At 45.2% G+C, this 20,239-nt stretch overlaps 7 protein-coding genes across 7 annotated transcripts, besides 1 other annotated feature; 3 read left to right on the top strand and 4 right to left on the bottom strand.

Annotated features, from left to right (window-relative positions):
* Window positions 1-1,933: 1,933 nt before the first annotated feature.
* On the bottom strand, window positions 1,934-3,999 carry TSTA_016810 (sugar transporter, putative; the record flags this gene model as incomplete). The annotated part of the gene is made up of 6 exons (XM_002483795.1): window positions 1,934-2,153; window positions 2,224-2,566; window positions 2,642-2,886; window positions 2,940-3,147; window positions 3,394-3,468; window positions 3,903-3,999. The coding sequence occupies 6 exons, from the start codon at window positions 3,997-3,999 to the stop codon at window positions 1,934-1,936; spliced, it is 1,188 nt and encodes a 395-aa protein (XP_002483840.1).
* Window positions 4,000-4,041: 42 nt separating this feature from the next.
* Window positions 4,042-4,786, top strand: TSTA_016800 (alfa-L-rhamnosidase, putative; the record flags this gene model as incomplete). Its single annotated transcript, XM_002483794.1, has 2 exons — window positions 4,042-4,341; window positions 4,430-4,786. The coding sequence occupies 2 exons, from the start codon at window positions 4,042-4,044 to the stop codon at window positions 4,784-4,786; spliced, it is 657 nt and encodes a 218-aa protein (XP_002483839.1).
* Window positions 4,787-5,007: 221 nt separating this feature from the next.
* TSTA_016790 (uncharacterized protein) lies at window positions 5,008-5,294 on the top strand (the record flags this gene model as incomplete). Its single annotated transcript, XM_002483793.1, has 2 exons — window positions 5,008-5,189; window positions 5,228-5,294. 2 exons carry the CDS (start codon window positions 5,008-5,010, stop codon window positions 5,292-5,294), a joined length of 249 nt encoding a protein of 82 aa, XP_002483838.1.
* A 436-nt stretch (window positions 5,295-5,730) lies between these two features.
* Window positions 5,731-7,100, bottom strand: TSTA_016780 (uncharacterized protein; the record flags this gene model as incomplete). The annotated part of the gene is made up of 2 exons (XM_002483792.1): window positions 5,731-6,715; window positions 6,771-7,100. The coding sequence occupies 2 exons, from the start codon at window positions 7,098-7,100 to the stop codon at window positions 5,879-5,881; spliced, it is 1,167 nt and encodes a 388-aa protein (XP_002483837.1). The 3' UTR covers window positions 5,731-5,878.
* A 4,586-nt stretch (window positions 7,101-11,686) lies between these two features.
* TSTA_016770 (uncharacterized protein) lies at window positions 11,687-12,966 on the bottom strand (the record flags this gene model as incomplete). Its single annotated transcript, XM_002483791.1, has 3 exons — window positions 12,625-12,966; window positions 11,885-12,572; window positions 11,687-11,715 (listed from the first exon to the last, which is right to left on the bottom strand). Exons 1-3 carry the CDS (start codon window positions 12,751-12,753, stop codon window positions 11,687-11,689), a joined length of 846 nt encoding a protein of 281 aa, XP_002483836.1. The 5' UTR covers window positions 12,754-12,966.
* A 2,829-nt stretch (window positions 12,967-15,795) lies between these two features.
* Window positions 15,796-15,882: a sequence feature (GA-rich).
* Window positions 15,883-17,126: 1,244 nt separating this feature from the next.
* TSTA_016760 (uncharacterized protein) lies at window positions 17,127-17,430 on the top strand (the record flags this gene model as incomplete). Its single annotated transcript, XM_002483790.1, has 2 exons — window positions 17,127-17,263; window positions 17,286-17,430. The coding sequence occupies 2 exons, from the start codon at window positions 17,127-17,129 to the stop codon at window positions 17,428-17,430; spliced, it is 282 nt and encodes a 93-aa protein (XP_002483835.1).
* A 1,291-nt stretch (window positions 17,431-18,721) lies between these two features.
* TSTA_016750 (uncharacterized protein) lies at window positions 18,722-19,673 on the bottom strand (the record flags this gene model as incomplete). The annotated part of the gene is made up of 2 exons (XM_002483789.1): window positions 18,722-19,534; window positions 19,590-19,673. The coding sequence occupies 2 exons, from the start codon at window positions 19,671-19,673 to the stop codon at window positions 18,722-18,724; spliced, it is 897 nt and encodes a 298-aa protein (XP_002483834.1).
* Between the last annotated feature and the right edge of the window lie 566 nt (window positions 19,674-20,239).

The following is a 20,239-nucleotide window of genomic DNA, read 5'->3' as shown; positions in this document are numbered from 1 at the left end:
AAATTTTCGTTGCGGGACATTCAACCTTCAAATCTCCAGCCGGCTAGTCTTGAAACTGCTGTGTTCTTGTAATTACCGCTTCTTTCATGGGCATTGAGGATGATGAGCGATTCATAGTTCTCTAATCCAACTACAAACTCCCCGGATTTTTCGACACACTTAATGTTAACAAGAGCGATTTTCCTCTTCCTGCCTCCGTACACTCTCGGAAATGAGACGTTCTTCTCACTTAATAGACCCAGTATTCGAAGTTATGTTGCTCAATTTCACAATTATCGACTCAGGAACTAATTGCTTTCCATCCGTAGGACTCATACGCCACATAGTTCATGAACTGACAACTGTTGTTGTGAACGACATCTTGCGCCCATCGCTAAGATGGTACCTTTAAAGGTAGATTTAGACTGATTATTATGTTTATAAGCATTTTAGCATTGTAAGACTAGTGGAATATTGCGGTCTTGCGGTCTTCTGCTCTGGGAGCACTTCTGGTAAATTATCTGTTTCGTGTGGGAGACATTCTTGACTCTTAAGACTAGAGCTTCTAGAGCTTCTATGATTATTCCAGAGGCAAGAAATGAACGGTACCGAGATACCCTTGGATTCTAATATTTAGTACTACTAACATGTATGAATGTGTAATGGGCTTCTAATATGAGCCTTCCTGGTTGGAAAGCTTCAAGTCAACGTTAACTTACCTTGCTGTTGAGTATCCATAGATGAATCAAAGGCCAAGAACACGAATCAGAATATGGACGTAGTCGTTCAACGAGGTAGTCGGAATCGGTCTTTGAAGCGACTCCGGAACTCCAGTCAAACGGTTATTCGGTCCGATAGAAATATCCCTATCTGTCACAATACAAAAACATGGCATCATTTCGAATACTGACCCGTCCCTATTTTTGGCAGCTTGATAACCCGATGTGGAGAACCACCAACGATGACATGAGATCTGTTGGAATCTCATTTTATCTTCCTGAGCTGGAAAGTACATCTTTTCCAGATTCACGGGGTTACAGCAAGATTCAGTGCAGCGAGCAGAATACCCCGTAGATCGGTGTCGAATATCAATGATAGCGTCGTAGGCAGGTACGATTCTAGATTACGGATCTTCAGTACGTACCCAAATCACTGGCCTACTTCCAAAACGAGTAGTTTAAGTCCGTTTTTAGATTCATTGTAACATGAAATGAGAGCCGAAATCATGTAGTAGGAGTGGGCCGGGATAAGGTTTCACCAAGAGTTAAACAAAAAAGAGGACAAGAAGCAGTTTGCGGAGTTATTCTGCTGGCGCGAAGGCTTGTGTCTGAATGGCAAATACCTTTGGCATCTCTTTTGAGCCTCTAGGGTTCAACTACATGGATGTGGTTATCCGTGTGGAGTTGTTAGATAAGTACTACGTCCTACGGTAGACTCATAGATGTATCATGTTAAAATACACGAGTAAAACATACCTTACAAAACAGTACTGTCAAATGCTATTGAGGACGCGACTCCAATGAAGCTTTACAGAATACAGGGTGCTGATATTTCAATACGTAGCGCATACAAGTCTCCAGTACCAACCCCACAATTGGACGCCTGAAGCTAGTTTACCTTTAATACGTTAGTCGTAATTTTAAGGAGCCTAACCCTAAGTCCAAAAGAATGTAGTGATGCTCCACGGTCATCCTTCTTCTGATTTGATGCGTCGTCTAATTCATCTACTGTGTTCGGAATCGAGTGAATCTATTCCGGCACGTTTCAGGTCCGAGAAACCATGCGAATATGATTAGACATTTGGCATCTGATTATTGTCATCGAGCTCGGTAGTAATCATCAGCAGTTGTTTTCTAAGGTAACAACAAAATACCGCAAACCCGCCGAAGATGTACGCAAGCTTTTCGCCCAGGTTCGCCTTATCAGGATTGAAAAGGTAAGGCAGCACAAAAGATTACATGGTGTAAATCGCATTCTGCAGAGCCAGGCCTATTGCAATGGTTTTGACGCGCAGTCTGGAGGTCGACGACTCAGTAAGGATTGTGTTCCCAGCCGCGCCAATGGTCAAGTTGTACCACCAGCTGTAGATGAGGATCATGGCTGCAGTGCCTCGGATGGCACCGGTGTGATTGGGGTTGCCATGACATGATATAACCAACGGTAGAGAGGACTTGCTGCACAATCTGTAAGCGGAAACTCATCGAGTCGCTGTAGCCAGCAAGTTGCATGTAGTATGTGAAGTACCCGGCTGCAAAGACGACTCTGGATAGCGCCTGAATGGTAAGTGGGGCAATAGAGATGATGGTCCTGCGGAGGTTTGAGCAGCGGAAACACTCCAAGTAGGTTGCGCCTTCGGTTTCGAGGCGGACCTGTTTGAGGGTGACTTTGATGAAAGCGAGCTTCTTACTCTTTTCGACATCGCTGTGTCCGAAGCGGCTGAGACTGGAGAGAGCTTTTTCTTCACGATCCTTCGAGACAAGCCACCACGGTGACTCGGGCATAAAGAAAATGCCGGCGAAGGCCATCGCGACATAGCCGTACTGGGCGACGAAGACGGCACGGTATGCCCAGCGATTATAGTATGTGCCTGCGGTGTTGGTGATAAGGGCGACAATGAGAGGGCCGACGCATTAAGCCATTGCCGTCACACAGGTGAGCATACGGCGCAGCGCAAGGGGTGCGATTTCTCCGACGTTTGTGACAGGGACGGAGGAAAGGGCACCCAATGCAAAGCCATTCAAAAATTTGCAGCTAAAAAATATTTCGTTTGTTGTCGCAACGAACTCTAGAGTCACTGCGACGACGGAAATCACCAAGGCGCAAAGGATGATCCATCGTCGTCCAATTGTATCGGCAATTTGACCAAAGGAGAGTGCGCCCACGACAGCGGATGCGACAGGACCACCACTAAAAACTGACTACCATTTTGTTTCAAGCACCCAGTTGTCATCATAATAAACTCTGGAATACCGGTCACATTGCCAGAGACCTGGTTTTCAAAGCTGACTAAGAGGATACACCAGATAGCGAAATTGCACCAGAAGAAAGACCATGGATACTTCTTGACGCTGGCCCATTTGTTCAGCGCGTGATCTTCTTCGTTGGCGAGGTAGACAAGTCGTCGTTCTTCGGTCTGCTCGATCAATTCGATAGTAGGCTTTTCCTTCTCTGCGGAGAATAGGAATTCCCAGAGAAGTAATTAATAACAACGGAAGGTATAGAGAAATTGACGAGCATGGACGATGGTAATGGCGTTCTATTTATCCATGCCTAAGACAGAATGGCCGACCTTCACTAGACCGAAATCTGATCGAACAGAGGAAGCTAGATAGACTTCAACTGGAGTGTGGAGTACCTTGAAGCCATCGGAGATTGTGGCGATTGGGTACCCTTTGCCCACATATTTAAACTCACGCCTTCGGCCGTGGAGATTTACGGCCACCGCAAGCGTTGTTGCAGAGTATCCCTCGTTCTTGTTACTGAGTCGAGCTGGAAGTGTCACCAGTCAGCTATTATCCGTAGCGAAGTGTACGATGGCGAGGTCAGGAGAATGAGCAGGATAATTGGAAGATCCCATCCTCAATTCTAGAATCCACCTGAAGCACATCAAGGGAAGTCGAATTTCCACAGATACAGCTCGTCTCATCCAATGCTCCACCTGTTCACGTCACCGAGGTGGTCAAGCTAATTGAAATCATCCGCACACCATCTGGTAAAATTATAGTTGATTTTGGCCAGGTCCTCATCGCCCAGGTTCGAATGCGCTTCCTGAAAAAACTAGGGGGCCATTCTACCACCTTTATCCACGCAGAAGTTCTCGAGCACAAGGAACTGGGGATCACGTCCGCTGCAAGTGGCCAAATGTACTGATGAGATCATCTCAGCTGGTCATGAAATTTGTGTGACTGGGTGCCTTGCTTTACCTTCCATGGCTTTCGCTACGTCCAGGTGAATGGATGGCTCCCGGAAGACACTGATACTCCGCTCACGCTGGATAGTCTCGTTGCTGAAGTCATTCATACTGACCTTACGCGGACAAGGTAGTTTAACTGCTCCCTTCCAATGATCAATAAACTGCATCAGAACGCTACATGGAGCATGCGCAGCAATTTCTTCTTCGTTCCGACCGACTGTCCACATCGTGAGGAACGCTTGGGCTGGACAGGAGACATCCAAAAATTTGCTCCCTCTGCAAGCTTCCTTTACAACACAACAGGTATGCTAGGTGACTGGCTCCAAGATCTCTCGGTTGAGCAGCTATCACGTCCCAATGCCATATCCCCTTTTGTCGTTCCCAATGTCATCCCCGAACCTCTCTGGCCCATATTTCCGCAAGCGGCATTGGGTGATGCCACCATACTCGTTTCCTGAACTCTGTATCAAAGTTATGGAGATGTTGACATTCTCCGCCTCCAATATCCCAGCATGAGCAGCTGGCTGGATCGCGCAGTTCAGCGTGGTCCTGACCGTCTCTGGGACGAAAATTTATTCCAACTTGGAGACTGGCTTGATCCCACCACTCCGCCGGGGCCAGCCTGGTAATTCTTGCACAGACGGAACGTTGGCGGTGGATGCATACCTTGTTCACGTTACCGAAATCCTTCCCCATATAAGTACAATCGTAGATGAGTCTGCAAACGCATCACGATACGAAGCCGACTATCGCGCTCTGAAATCCCAGTTTCAAATTAAATACATTTTTCCGACCGGCCTACTGGTCGGAGACACCCATACCGCGCTGAGCCTAGCCGTAGTATTCAATCTCCATGACGACCCTCAGCAGGCCGCTGCTGCAGGGCATGATTAGCTCGATTAGTTCGAAAAGCCCAGTTCCGGGTCTTGAAAGGCTTTGGCGGTACGCCTGTCATCACACACACACCCTGACCAAATATGGATACCACCAGTTAGCATATCGCATGCTAGGAATCTAATTGTCCTTCGTGGATATATCCAATTTGCATGGGCACCACGACCATCTGGTAACGCTGGGGTGGTATGCTGCCTGACGGAACTATCAACCCGGGCGAGATGACGAGTTTCAATCATTACGCACTGGGCTCTATCATAAATTGGCTGCATAAGACTGTCGCTGGTGTGAGTCCGTTGGAGCCTGGGTGGCGGAAGATCCTCATACACCCGTTGCCAGGTGGGACGGTTACGTCTGCTGAAGCAGTGTATGATACTCCATATGACCGATTAGAGTGTCGCTGGTCAGTCACTGGAAGTGGTGAATTGCGGTTGAAGATAGCTGTGCCGCCCAATTCGATGGTGAAGGTGATCCTTCCATCTGGAGTATCGAAGATGGGAAGAGGTGAAGTGGATTGGATCGCGACAGTATAGTTTCGGAAGAGGTTCAATTCTCAGGAAGGATAGCCTCCTAAAGCCCTGGTGCCTCCGATATTTGATGCAGAAGACAAATTTGTATAGCAGGATTTTTTGCTGGCTAACCGCGGTAATCAGTCTTGAGCATTTTCATGTGTTTACAAGCTCTATAACAAACGAACTGAAACTGAATTAGACATATGGTGCCCCGTGGAGAAGGGAATTTACTTTAGCTGAAGGTTTTAAGTCAAGTTATAGTCGGAGAGCTCACGTCTTGTTTCAATCGATGTCATAGATATCTTATAGTCATTCCTCTTCCACATGCACTTCATTTACAGTTCTATGAGAGTTTACAGATTTTCCTTTTAGTAGACTGAATCTGATCTAATCTGGTTCCTTTTGAGTTTAAATTTAGCACCGTGCAGCTCATTTCGATATTCATCTACTTATGCTGACAGACGACTTGGGTTATCCATATGATAATCGCATAAACAAAACAAAATTTCATGGCCAATTCAAACATCCCTGGTATTTATAATACCACACCTCCTACCCCCTATCTCTGCCGAGCTATCAATCACAGGACAGTAAAATCGATCGAAGGCGAGGCTGGCTGGATTTCCATGATTGCTGGGCCGGCAATCACTTTGGTTTCATCGAGAAGCGTACCAGTTCCGGTCAAAGACTCAGTCGTCAGGAGACCAAATATCTGACCGGAGGCCTGCGGAGGGATCGTGACAGCGATGGCTCCGTTAACGACCTGGGCAGGTACACTAATTATGTCAATACCACTGACAAAGGTGACGAAGGCAGTCGCAGGAATTGCCGGGGGGTTAGGACCAGGCATGGCCAGACTCGCAACTGTGTTAACAGGAATTGCCTGAGCAGGATTGGGGATACCATTGACTGCGATTGCTGGAAAAGCCTTGAATGGCAAGGCGGCATTTGTCGAAGGGCAGGCTGTAATGAAGGAGCTGGCAATAGTGAATATGGCGTTAGGCGTCAACGGGGTACCAGCGATATTGGCGGAGACCACGTCAAGAAGACTAGCACGTTGAATTGCCTGATGAAGACCCTCCGACACAGTAATTGCAGCAGCGACATTGAGGATCTCCTTTGAAGAGATTGCGGTGGCCGCACCCAAGTAAGCCGAAACGCCGACACCTTCCAAGACCGTTGCAAGATTGACAAAGCTCGTTACGTCGGTTATGGGGAAATTGTATTGACAAGCGGCAACAGGGGTTGCACCAGCTTGTTTAATGGCTGTCTCCAAAAAGACAACATGTTGCTCTTCATCGTGGGCGACGAAGTTCAAGTTCTTAACGAAATTCTCATCAAAGCCCGCAGCGATGAATTCAACTTCTGTGAATTTAGCGAGGGCTTGTTTGTAGAAAGTGTTCTCAAGATGTTCAAGCTATTCTTCCCTATCAGAATGGATTCTAGCGCCAATATTGGCTTGAATAACTCACCGTTAGGGCAAACTGTAGAATGTCTACATCAGTGATAGCACTCTGCCGAGCTGCCAGAGGGAAAGACAGGACATTTGTGGCGCCCGAGAGAACGAGAGCACAAGCGAGCACAGCTCGGTAAACAGAAATCATCATGATGAATGAAAGTACTGAAAAATCTCCGTGTAGGTATAGAGAATGAAACAGATGGCTAGCACCAATAAAAAGAGTGTCGAGAAGCGAAATCAAAAACGGCCCGCCGTTGTATCTTAAGAAAATATTCGAATTTGTAAAGATGGAGGATGTGTAGAATGAATGCAAAACAGGGAATTTGATCGTGAATATATACATAGCTACATCAAGACATGCGCATACAGATAGCTCAAACTAGGGTCTCGTTAATCTCGTATAGCCCCAACCCTCATGGGAAGCAATGGTCTCATACCGGTTTGACGCTTTTGCACATTTCTCGGCGGCAAAGAAAGAACTTCAAAAAGAGGCTGAAGATTAAATTAAGGCTCATAGATGCTTACTGCATTGCGTTAGTCGTATGGAGCTTGACGCACGAACTCCTTGAAGCTCAACCCTAATACGGAAAGCTGGGCCCTAAATCATTCCTTTCGGGAGACGTGAAACAGATAGAGTAAGGGATTGTCGGTCCCTTAACGGACTTAAAAGGTAGAATATTGACACGCTTCAGGCACAAATAAATTAATTTATTCAAGATTTGAATTCTTGACTCAAAGATTGTCTCATAGAAAACTAGAAAATGTACTTCTCTGGATGCATCTCAACCGGAATGCTGCGGAGGCGATGTGAACATTGGATATTTCCAATATCGCTGAATATGGTGCCGTCACTGGACCGTTTGATTACTTGTCTATTTAATTTTACTAGCGACTTCACTCGCGTTCGGGGAGACAGCGTCTTTCTCGGTGATTGATGTCGCCTCAAACACCGATACCAAGGTGGTAGGGGTTAACGTTAGGTATATATTCGCTCCGCAAACTACATGTCTTATCTTTTTGAATCAGTCCAGATGTCCGCTATAGTACTCGAATGAATATCCATAACTGCCTGATGATGATGACTTTGGAGATTTACACTACAACAATAGTGTTCAAATGAAACAAGAGAACCTTGGAAGCCATTGCCCTTCGGAAGCCTCGGTCTAATGCCCAATCCAAAGAATTGATCTTTGGTTTGATATCTTACGGTTGAAGGCATCTAGCGGATTCGTATGGACGCCAGTGTCACAAGCAACCTTATGATGTTATTGTAACTACATATTGCGCCACCGCAATGCAGACCGTAGCGCTTATATCGTTTGCGTGAAAATTAATGATGTCGCGCTTGTAATAAGCTCAGAGAAGGAAGTCTCTGAACTGTAACAAGAAGTCATCACAGTTGGGCCCAAGGCCGAGGCTAAATATAACCTAATATCAAACCTATGCGGCAGCCGATGGTGTTGCACACAAAGAAAGCATGCACCGGCGCCAGCGGACGGAATGCTGATAATTGAAATATTCAAAGGTGAGAATGTAGAGATGGCCGCAAATACGTTCGTCTGTCTGCGAAGGCCGTTCGGTCGTTTAAGATTCTTTTCCGAGTGGCACCTTGGAACGGGGTAGAGACGATCAAACCGGACTTAGTCTTAAAGCCATCCATGAAGAACTACCGATCTGCTGCCTATCTCATTGTTGTAGGTCAACAAAATCCGATTGAAGTGAGATCTCATTCGCTCACAGGGAATTTCCTTCAAGAGAATCACAACGCCAGTTCGTCCATCCGAACCCTCTAGCAAGACACTTGCATGGTCAAAGAGCTCCAACATGGGTGAGGAATCTGAACATTGGGGGAAAATATACAATCTATTAAAAAGACATGTACCTCTTGAGAAATATCTGGAGTAGTTGAGATTGAAGTGAAAGAGGATATGACCTTCACACGGTCCGAATGAGTCGATGTCACTTTCAGTGATTTTTCGGTCAGCTAAACAGTAGAAGAACACTCGGACTCAAATATCCAGGATTGGGCTAAGCATCCTCTGGTCAGATCACTATGCCATTCGTCTGTGTTAATGCCCACTAAGAAGCGGAAACAAATACTCAGTTGCCGATTCGAGAGATCACTCAAAATAATAAAGTGTCTAATGACAAGTGAAAAGCTGTATGAAGTTAAGAAAGTTGATCGAAACATCAGTCTATCGTCCAAGGCTAAGAGAACCTTAAAACCAGCTGAAAATATCTGTGGGCCATCAATTTCATAGTTAGAAGCTTGAAGATTCCTGCTCGTGAAGATCGTCGCTTGCTCAAAATTACTACGTGGTAGGGTGGTATGAGCGTATGTACTGAGTGTGAAGATATGATGCTTCACTCCCATATCTCGGACCTTCGGTGACTTCGGTAGATAATTCGATATTAGGTTCCGGGTTGGGCACTAGTTGGCGTCTAGGATAGATCGCTGCACGGAGTTCTCCGAAATGAGGCTTATGCACCCAAGCGTATATTTACTTACAATACAGAGTACACGTATTACTGGAACAGAATATCTAGAACAGCCAATAAAGTTTCGAGCACTAATACAAAGCGAGACCGAAGTCCGCCGGGGTATCGATCTATGGTATTATAGACGTAATTTGACTTCACTAGGGCTTACATTACGAAAGATCAAAATTGCTCCGTCGACTATCACCCCAGACTTCAATCTTGAATCTATGATCTCACTCGGGATATCTCGTTCCGCAATAGAAGACGGTGATTCCGACGAAACCATCAGCAAATACTATGGGGCGGGAGGAATCACTTCGAGTCGATCATGAGGGGGCTATGTGCCTCGACAAGCACATCTGTACAAACTAAAAATAGTAATAGGGCACGAACCCTGTGCACGTGCTTTTTATCGTGCGGATCTATGCTAAAGGATCATATGTTCTAAGTTACGTATCGACGATCGCTCATGTTATATGCAGAGCCTTTAGATACTCAGCCTCAAAGAGCGAGATGGAGTACTAAGCTCACCTGCGACAGGGCGGCAATTCACAACGTTCCAGAAGCCGAGTTAACGGAAAGCTAGGTTCCGCAACCCTAAAAAAGTACAAATCTGACAGTCATCGCTGATCTACATTGTTACCGCTCGGATTCGGATTCGCTTTGACTGCGGGATTTAGTTATGAAAATACGTAACTACGTACGTACTAACTAAAAATGAGGCTATTAACTGCATGATTTAGACTGTAACTTACATTCTTTTCTATGACCATCTCGAGGCGGTTCCAGCCGACCGGTATGTTAATTAACGTGGCATGACCTAACTATCAGGTCTCATAGTAAGTCAAGATCTATCACCGGCCTTTCGGGGTTTAAACGGGTTTAGGAGAAATACACAGAATTCTAACCCGATCAGATATCACTATGTAGTCACAATAATATTGCAGTCTCGGCTTGTATTGATTTCTATCGGGATATGGTGACATTTGAATTAAGTGTGCATTAGTGTTACAAGGTTACAAGGTATAGGCAACAACATTGTTTGCATAGTACGTATGTAGGTAGGTAGTCAGGAAAGTGACAGCCCTTGATATGGCGGAATACAGATGTTGGCTGTGGTTTATCATGACCGGCCTGTTCTCCTCTCCGGACCTATCGCCATAACATATTCAATTAAGCATATCTCGATTCGAGCATGTTGGTTATTTGTCGGGCCGAGCCTTAGACCGATCATCACCTCCACGATACAACGTGCTGCAACGATATCTAACTTACCTTATCACATGACTGACTCATCATGTAGGACATGTGCTGGAAGGTTTCTAGAACCCTTCTAGAGTGCTTCCATTACAGGGTAACCCAAGCCATGCCTAATTCGCTTTACAAGTGGCATGTGATTCAGTCGTATCTCGAAAAATCCGTAGAGGGATGCTACTCATATTTCAAGTTTTTGCCTCTTCTCGCTTTACCTCCCTGACATGTTGTGCCCCTCCACGCATGTAGTCACTAATCATGCACGGTCTGATTAGCATTGGACGCCTGATCGGCACAATGGTTCAGCTGTCTGACAGTCACAGACTACACGCATTCAACTAAAATGACTTCGCAATACATTAGCCGACTGTCACGGCGCCCAAGCTGACTCTTGTGTCGACTCTAATTACGCAACTATCTTTGCAACCTTGTTCAATACATATTGTAACGGAGGTATACGGATTACGGAGTACAAAGTACTCCGTAATGAATGTAATAATACATATGGATAAATTACAGCCACAGTCACACATACAACTTTATTTGGAATTGCTTAACTTGAGCTCTGGGCGGATCATTAAAGGCTGTCATTGGCCAATAGCGTCACTCTCCGAATAGATATGTGGGTCCGTGGGTATTTGTAATACGAACCCTCAATATCAATTACGGCGTCTTGCTTTTTGCGAAATGCAAGAATTATATAGAGTGAGTGAAGTGTAGTCAAATAGAAAGAAAGGTATCATAATATATACATCAGAAAAGACCTTATAAACAACAAAAAATCCAAAAACCGACACAATGCATCCATAGTATTCTGTAAATGGAGACCGGCCCGTAATTCCGCAAACAACAAATAAACGAACCAATCTGAAAAGGGCTAAACGATGCGCTGGCGGCTAGCTCCACCAATAGCATGACGCTATTCCCAGCCTCCTTTTTATCACACGCTCTTCTCGATACGAACGGAGGGCTCCATAATCGAATGTTATTCTTCTTCGTCGTGTCGTCCGTCATTATCCAGCCGTCTTTTCCGATTTTTTGTTCGTGTATATTGTGGTTCGGTAGCTATAACCGGATCTTTGAAGTTTCTCTTTGCCCGCTTTTCGAGCCGTTGTCGTGTGAGAGCTTCAATTGCATGTACTGCTCTTCGGTTTGACCTGCTTCTAGATCTTGCCACTATCCACATCTTCTATTTTAGTATTTAATCTTGTGCGTCTCACTGTCTGAAAATGTCTTACCTTCTTGTCGGCAATTAATTATTCGGAATCTGTTCCGTCTGCCCTCACCTATATGCCTCGTGAAGTGGAGCAATCTGTGGAAAGGTTAGCTGTCCAGAACTTCTTTGATAGAAACATGATAGAAACAAAGAATTTAAACAGATAAGATGCATACTCATATCGGTCTCTTGCCACGCCGCCGCACTCTTTCTCCTTCGCAACATGCGCATCTGAAGCCGTGCCTCGCTAGTATTCTTGCCGTATCGTTCGCGAAACATCTCGGCCACTATTTTCCACGATAAATTTTGCGCTCGAAGGTTCTCAACAAACGCATCTTCTTCCTCAGCTTGGGGGTCCCGACGACCTCTACCAAGAGGTCGAGTCTTTTGGGGCTCTAGTTGGTGCGGATCTATCATTTGTCCGCCACGGCGCTCGTGTTCAAGTCGTTGTAGGCCATCGGGATGCGGTAGAATTCTCACCGGCGAATTACGTTGTGATGGGAGAGTAGTCGATGTAACTTGTCGCTTCGGGCGCTTGTCACTTGGCTGTTCTACGGGGAACGGTGACGGGCTGTAATTGTAAAAGTCCATTGTTTGTTGCGGTTGCTGCTGCTGCTGGAGATGCTGATAGTTGAAACTTGGTGAAGATGGTGGACCGCAAATAAAATCTTGATATGGGCTTGTGATGCCTAGCCCCTGCGAGACAGCAGTCTCGTCTATGTATGGATATTCCTGGGAATGATGGCTCAACGCAGGACTCGATCGTGCTTGAATATATGCATTATCAGCCAAGCTGTTGGTTGTCAACATGACCGATCCATGTGGTGAGGTTTGGTAGGGGTGAGATACCCCAAGGAAGGGAGACTGAAGATTTTGTTAATCAAAATTCAACAGATATCAAAACAGGAGGGCGTACGGAATGAATATCAGACCAACGAGGGTCTGCCGGGTCCATATAATCGCCAACTCGTCCTAGTTGTCCAGGATGTTCCGGGGGGCCAGACATGATTTCGAATGTATCAGAGTATGCAGGTGATAGAAGCATGACGCTATTCACAGATTTGCTCCAAAGTTGGCAAGTGAATAAGGAACAGGTTGCAATGAACTGTGCTTTGGGGAGAGGCGGTAGAAAAAGGTGAAGACTGAGCAGGCATTCAAATGTATAAATATTCTAGCCAGTGGGGTGAGATGATTGGCGTGGCTAGGCGTAGCTTTATTCTTTCCTTAGGTAGGCAAATACAAGTGGAATAACCGAACGATCCAATCAAGTAAGCGCAGAAAGTGGATTGCCGACACTTCTACGTATATCCTCTTTTGAAATAGACAAGAATAGTGTTTTCTTATCTTGTGTCAATGCTTCTGTTCCAAACTTTGACTATTTTCCCCATAAGCGGGGATACAAGTATGGAATTTAGAAGATGGCACAAACCTTCTGGAAGGCTGAGCGAAAAATAAATTTCAGGATCCTTGGAGAACTAAATAGTAGCTGGAAAGCCGCAGTACCCGCCTACCTGGGTAGGAATATGCAAGGCAGACCGTTTCTTGCAAGGTTGTATCTCCTCGGTTTCGATATGACTGGTTCAGAGACATCAAATATATTCCGCAAGCGTGGAAATATGATGTACTGTGCTACTTAAGCACCTGCAGCGATAAAGATTCGGTATGTCTCCGTATATATGTTGGTTGAAATAAACATTTAAATCTCACTAGCTTTCTCAAGCACGAGGCAAGCTAAATAGGAAATGGCTTACAGCCTGCAAATAAGCGCTTTAATTACTCTTTGGACCGTTTCCTCGATTCATTGACAAGCGTAGACGCTGAGCCATTCTAAGTTTCTAACCAGGGTGCGTATGACTACTGTGAGATGTGGAGATGCAACCCTGTTTAGCTTGCCTAGCCCCCAATACAATGAATGCATGGTTTCAAGGTTGATTTTATATTAAATATTACCCAGATACAGTGTATTTAATCATGGCTCATGATGCCAGCCCATCACTTGGCATGGCGTGGCGTTGAGGGTTTGATTTAGCCCTCTCGATGAAGCTAATCCGCATCAGTTTGGCTAAGCTCAGCATACATATCATACCATACATAGTTACATATACATGCGATCAACTTTAGAGCTGAAGACCCACGACCAGAATCATGTTGTAGCATACTGACACCGTGGGGCACTGGGGATAGTCTGAATGAATGTCCTTTTCCGTCTCTTTCGGGTTTTAGGCTCCTCGTTAGTGACATCCACATAGTGGATGGGCACTGGGCAGTGCTATTTCCATACTGAGCTAACTGGCTTACGGAGTATCTTTTGGATTGTGCTGCTCTAACCACTGCTCTACGAGTTTATCTCCCTCTTAAACTCCTTACTATATATATAATATGAAGAATATCACAAACATGTTCAAAAACAAAATTACTGTTTCGAACCACGTATGACGAGTAACGAAATACATGTATCGAAAGCCTGTATTCCAGCTTACAGACCGTATCAACGATTACCCAAAACATCGATAAAATACAAACCCGAAACCTTGTTTGTTGATCCAGAGCCCTCTCTTCTATTTTAAGCAAAACATAGTGCAGAGTTTAAATAAATTAGAAATACATTAAATTAGTTCAAGTCAGGACTTGCTAAGAGAAAGAAATTGCAGTTCTCCCTCATTTTGAGCTTCTAAGAGGTCTGTACAATTTTGCGCTAACGGAGTAAGTTTTCTAGTTTAGCGATTTCCACGTCCGGGCGCTGCAGTCTCCGTGGAAAGTTAGCCGGGCGACACGAAATCTTGTCATGTTGTTAGCTAACTTAGAGTATTTGTGCTATCCTAGGTTGACCTGGGTACCTAACGAAATTACGCTAATGTACCTCTTGTAATACAGTATGGTACCTCTGGACCCTGTAACTTAATAATTGTACCGTCCTACCCGAAATCCGCAGGACTACTTTGTGAGAACTCCGCATGCACGTACACGTATTCAATTCCACCGGAGCCAATTTGGGCAAGGGAGCGTCTTACTTATCATGGCTTAGAGCGTGTAATCAGGGTTTGAAGTTAACAGAAGTACAAAAATAGTAGGCTGGATACATGCGTATGAAACGAAGTACCAGTCACTGAAAATTACAATGTCGATCGAGAGAAGAACATGGCTAAAATACTTCATCATTGTGTCAAGGTACATCAGAGAAACCGGCCGGTCTTCTAACAATAGTGATCATAACACCACATATGATGTAACAACCAAAGTCAGCTTAGCCCTAATCTCGATTTCAGATTTCAGATGGACAGTACAAAGTGACTCCCACGTATCAGTTCCGCAATATGGCTTACGTACCCAAATACGTATCAAGCATGTCCATTGCATATGATCTCTCCAATAAACGTATTTAGCGCCTGACACTCTCAGCGTCCATGCTTGCCACATGGACACACATACCTACAAATGCATGCATGCATAGGTAGATTACAGGATACTTGCAACTCGGATATTTGCATATGCAGATGATCACATCTATGACTCGATAGTATTGACGCGAACCACTGCCGACGCTGGACCTGTCGCAAAGGCGTCAAGAGTTTAATTACACTCCCCCATTCCTGTTAGAACCCGCTGTGGTCAATAATGCAACGCGTCAGCACCTTTTGTCATTATATAGTCATTCCGTTTCAGCAGATGACCAATCTAAGGGACCCGTATTCCTGTTCGTGCTGATTTTGATGTTCAACTAGAACTACGGCGGTAATCAGCATGCCGGGATTGGCGCTCATTAATCATCTCATTTCGTTGAACATGGATAATGAGTCATGCCCGTTTCTATGCGTGAAAGTACGGCGTAGCATAACATATCCACTTTTATTTTGGTATGCGGGGAGATTTTCGTTGAGGTTGCGGATTATTCCAAATACTTTTCTGTCGGCGAGCTCGTATGCATATTTGCTTCTTCCAAAGTTAGGGTTAAGTATCATCACGTGGTGATCTGGTAGATAGGCTCCAGTTTCAGTTCTTATGCCTTAGGCTGTGAGGCACCTAGGTCACTGACAATAGCTTCAATCTCGCTAATTGCGTAATGTACAAACGCACTGCGCGTCACTTATTCCTTCCTGTCTCTTTCATCGTCTACCCTCCCTCCCTTCTTCTCTTCCTCCTCCATTCTGTCTCCTTTCTTCTTGCTTCCAGCCTTACAGTCCCTATCATATTGCTTCACTAGTGATCAGCTATCTCTTCCTGTTGGAGATGATAGATCAGCTCTATGAGCTCCGGAACAGCTCACAATGCACTTACCAGAAATCACATTAAGGGGGGTCTCCTTTTCTGTCCAATTGTTCTGCTCGGGTCATATTTCAGTGCTTATCTATCTATTCCCTCTATCTCCAATACAGGGAAACCTCCGAAAATTTCAACATTCGACAATTTAGCCATCAAGCGCTTGCGTTCCTCGACCATCCGCTTGCTATCAGACGAATGTCCGCCAGTGGTGCACAAAAGCACTACCATCCAGGCATTTAGAAAACCTTATATCCAACAAGCAAACGCATTAGAAAACTCAAAAGCATTCTATACATTTTCAAACCACCAGGTAAATTACGACAACATCATTCCATTCACGTCGCTGAGTGCACAGCAAATCAGGAATCGTTCGAGATAACTCCGCGCTCGTTATCGAGAAGCGTGGACAGAAGCGCGCAACAACTGGATGGCGGAGTTTCGTTGTTGGTTACCTAGACGTGGGTCGTGGGCATGTGAACTGCTCAGGACCGCAGCTGAGTATCGACACCGCTACTTAGTGGTATGGCCAAGAAAGATGACAGGTTCCAGTACCTGGCAGAATAACATGACAAACGCTGTTGGATTGCTCGCTTCATTCGGCGACATCACCAAGGAAGAAATTGCCAGAGTCATTATCAAACACGATTTCACCAGTCAAGAGGCTGCGGTTTAGCACCCTCCCACCTCGCATTTGGTCGAACGATCTAGTTCCGGTTCTCACGGCGGCAGTCGCATGCCTCCACTGCCGCCCTTGTCCTGTTTTCTTGACGATATAAATTAGTGGTTCGAGAGAATGTCGCGGGTATCAACCACTTGGTAGTGCTCGAGACATGAACTCGCAAAGCCGAGCGGTCATAACATTTCGCGGCGGATATCCATGCTCTTTTCCATCCGGTCTAACCAGACGATTTCACGTCGCAGTACAGACGGAGATAACCGGCAACCAACACCGTTCAAATGTGCAAAAGTTGGAAGGCTCATTGCGTAATGCCACCTTCCACCGCCGGTGTTGGAAAACTGTCGGTTGAGCTCTGCGAAATTCGACTCTGCGCGCTCGACATCGACGCCAGATTGGATGCGTCCTCCAGGATGTCTATTAATAAGTAAAAGGCAGAGCCGGCGGCGCCAGAGTCGAGAACTAACAAGGTGCAATGTACCATGTCGTTTATGTTTCGATTCTCGAACCGTACCACGGACCAAAGAACGTTCGCCGCAAAAATGTTCAACGAAACGGATAAAGAAGATGAAATCAAGAAGATCAAAGACCAAAAAACATCTCGACAAGTGCTCAGAGTGTTGCTACAAACATACTCTCAGACATCTGGTAAACAAGGCTCCAGTAGATATCGAGGCAAACCTTGCGGCCATTACCGCTCTAGTCGAGAATGAGAACGCCGACTGGGGCAGTCTATGGTGGGATTGTAAAAAGCGCGACCTCCTCAAATACCGTTATCTACAATGAAATCAACAACTCCCATGCCCTGGAAAAACGCGTGCGGAAGTGGCAGAACGTCATTGAACTCGTTCATAACATACAATGACCCGTTTGAAGAACCAGATGTCTCTCCATCTCCTGGCAGTATATGCTCAAGCAGTGGAGTTTAGCAACAACGTGTTTCAATCACGAAATCCAGGATAGAAGACTATCTCTAGATAAAGTCCCTCTTTCACTCATAACAAGCAGAAGCAGCGATTAGTTGTAGTCATCAATATCTGTATATATGTAACTTACTGATTTTAGTATTGCTAGTTAAGCTATTATCCTTATCCTGACTGAATATAGTAAACCTGGCTATAAATAATGAGAGGCATCTTCATATTTAAATTGATCATATTTAAATTGATCTCAATTTGAATATGTTAATATGAGACTGGAGAGCATCCTGGTTGTCAATATCTCAAATAGACTAGTGTATTGAAGTGCCCTTCTCGAGATAGTGATTTATGTCCGGAAAGGCCTCCTACTCATTATAAGCTTGGAACCACCTAAATCGCATAAACACAGCAACATTAATGTCCTCGTAAATCTCGCAAAGCTCGCAAATCAATAGTTGATGGTTATATAAGTAACAGATAAATCAAACCTACCCAATATCACTGATCAGAAACAATTCCCTTACACATCCCATCGAAACCCTCCCTGATTCGAATCATAAACAACAAGAGTCAATGTTGAGACAAGAACCTCCTGTTTTAGTATTTGTCATGAACTGCTCGACTATTTAGGTAAGCGTTTTGTACGTATTTAGACATGTCTGTGCTCAGCGAGTTACCATTTGTAGCTCTACTTTTTGGGGAGATTTATGGGGTTTGATTTAGATATAAAGCGTTATGTAGATGTGTTATTGAAACGGGTTGCCTTGGGAATATTGGAAGTGGATGACCCCTGGAGCTCATATATTTCCGAGATCATAATATTATGCAAGTAGTTACTGATTGAATGAAATGAAGTATGGAAGTCCTAATTCGTATGAGGCTATTCAAGTCGAAGTTGGGATGAGTACGTACAAAGCCCCCAGTGCGCCTGGTGCAGCTTTGTAAGGACATAGTGATAAAATTTTTAAAACAAATCTACACGTGAAATAAGATGTGAACAATGCCCATGAAAATTGATATTCATAAGATAGAGCCGTTAACTAATACCAGACAGACCAAGTCATATATATGAAACATGACATCAACATCCAAAACTCCTGTATCCGTACAACTCGTAAAACTCAATCTTGCCTCCGTGCATACAAAAAAAAAACAATCTATTGATGCGACGGCCTTACTTCTCTCTCCACAGTTAACAAGGCTGAAACCGAGCACCGGTCAGCCAAGCTTCTATGCGTGCTTTCTGGTTGAACACCAGCCGCACGCTCCGGCTGGGGTTCGTTGACAGCTCGGAAGCCTCGGCTCATGGGTGGCAAAGAATTTGATGCATAATCGCGCTGCTGTGGCTCTGGTGATGCTGCCGGACTGACATTGGGTGTGGGAGGCAGATGCGCGCAAGCAATGGTATGAGAGAAATTGCCCATAAATGCCTTTTCAGCCAATTTGGGAGAAATCTCTGGTGCGGCGCGAGAATATTCTGTAGCTATTTTCGACCAAAATGAAGCCGAGTACGCTTCATATACGGCATGTAAATGAGACATGTCAATATAGCTCTGCTGGTCTTCCTTGCGATAGCCTACCACATTCGTTTCGTAGCTGCGTGCCATAGATATTTCGAACGTAGTCGGTGTATTGTCTCTATCTGGCTTGGGGAGAATAGGAATTGGTCCACGATGTGATTGCGGTGAAGCATCATCTGAGGACACTCTCTGTGAGTTTGGCTCTGGGCTAGAGCGAGGAGACAAGACCGGAGACAACCGGGGCAGGCGAGTGTTGTCTGAAAGTTCTCCACCCGGCGAGACCGAGTTGAATGATCCGATCGACGACACAGAAGCACTGCGTCGGCGACCGTTATTTCCATATGACATTTGATGATAATGTAAGCGACAGGCGAGTTCTGTTTTCTTCAAGTGCGCTGCGATATGCTTGTATGGCATTTTGTGCATTCTAGTTCGGACCAGATAAGCCTCCTGTTTGTAATACATTAGTCTTCAGCTTGTTTATTCTCTTTGGCGTAACTCGTACCTCTTCTTCAGTCCATGCTCTGCCTCCGCCGGTGGAGGACACGCGGCGGTGGTGCTTGTGCACTCGGTACTCTCGTTGCTCCATATTCAAAGATGATAGCTTGCTGACTTCGATTTCCGAGCTGCTGGGATAGGCGACCTGGAGACACCGAGAACAAAGAAAGCAGACAGTAATTAAGTAGTACAGTCGAACTAGTGATTAAGGTAATGGGATCGTCAAGACCTCCAAGTAACCGAGAGAGACAGAGAGAATATTCAATGCACGAAACGACCCAGCCAGTGGGTTATGTTGAAGAGCAAGAAAGAAACAACGGTGGACCAGCCTACTGAATGAAAGATAGAGAAAACAATGCTTTGAAATGTTCCGGGGACGCGCTTTTTATGTCTTTCCTTGAGCTCACTGCATTGGTGAATGCGAGTTTTGACCGACAAGTCAATTGACCCCGTGTTCCTGGAGGCTGACACACTATTGATTCTAGCATCAATAATTGACAGCTCCGTTCCCGTGTTTGTGGTGCATGGAGTGTGGATGAGAAACGTTTAGATCTCCGAAGCTGGATTAGTGTTTGATCTTAACCCCCCGTTTCTGGCATATTGGCATATGTCTTGAGACAGTATGGCATAATCCCAATAAAAGCCGCGTCTGAGGTA

Source organism: Talaromyces stipitatus, genomic scaffold, assembly GCF_000003125.1.
Source record: "Talaromyces stipitatus ATCC 10500 scf_1105507295549 genomic scaffold, whole genome shotgun sequence".
NCBI lineage: Eukaryota > Fungi > Ascomycota > Eurotiomycetes > Eurotiales > Trichocomaceae > Talaromyces > Talaromyces stipitatus.
Note: the sequence above shows the minus strand (reverse complement) of the source record. Positions and strands in the feature narration are given on the sequence as shown.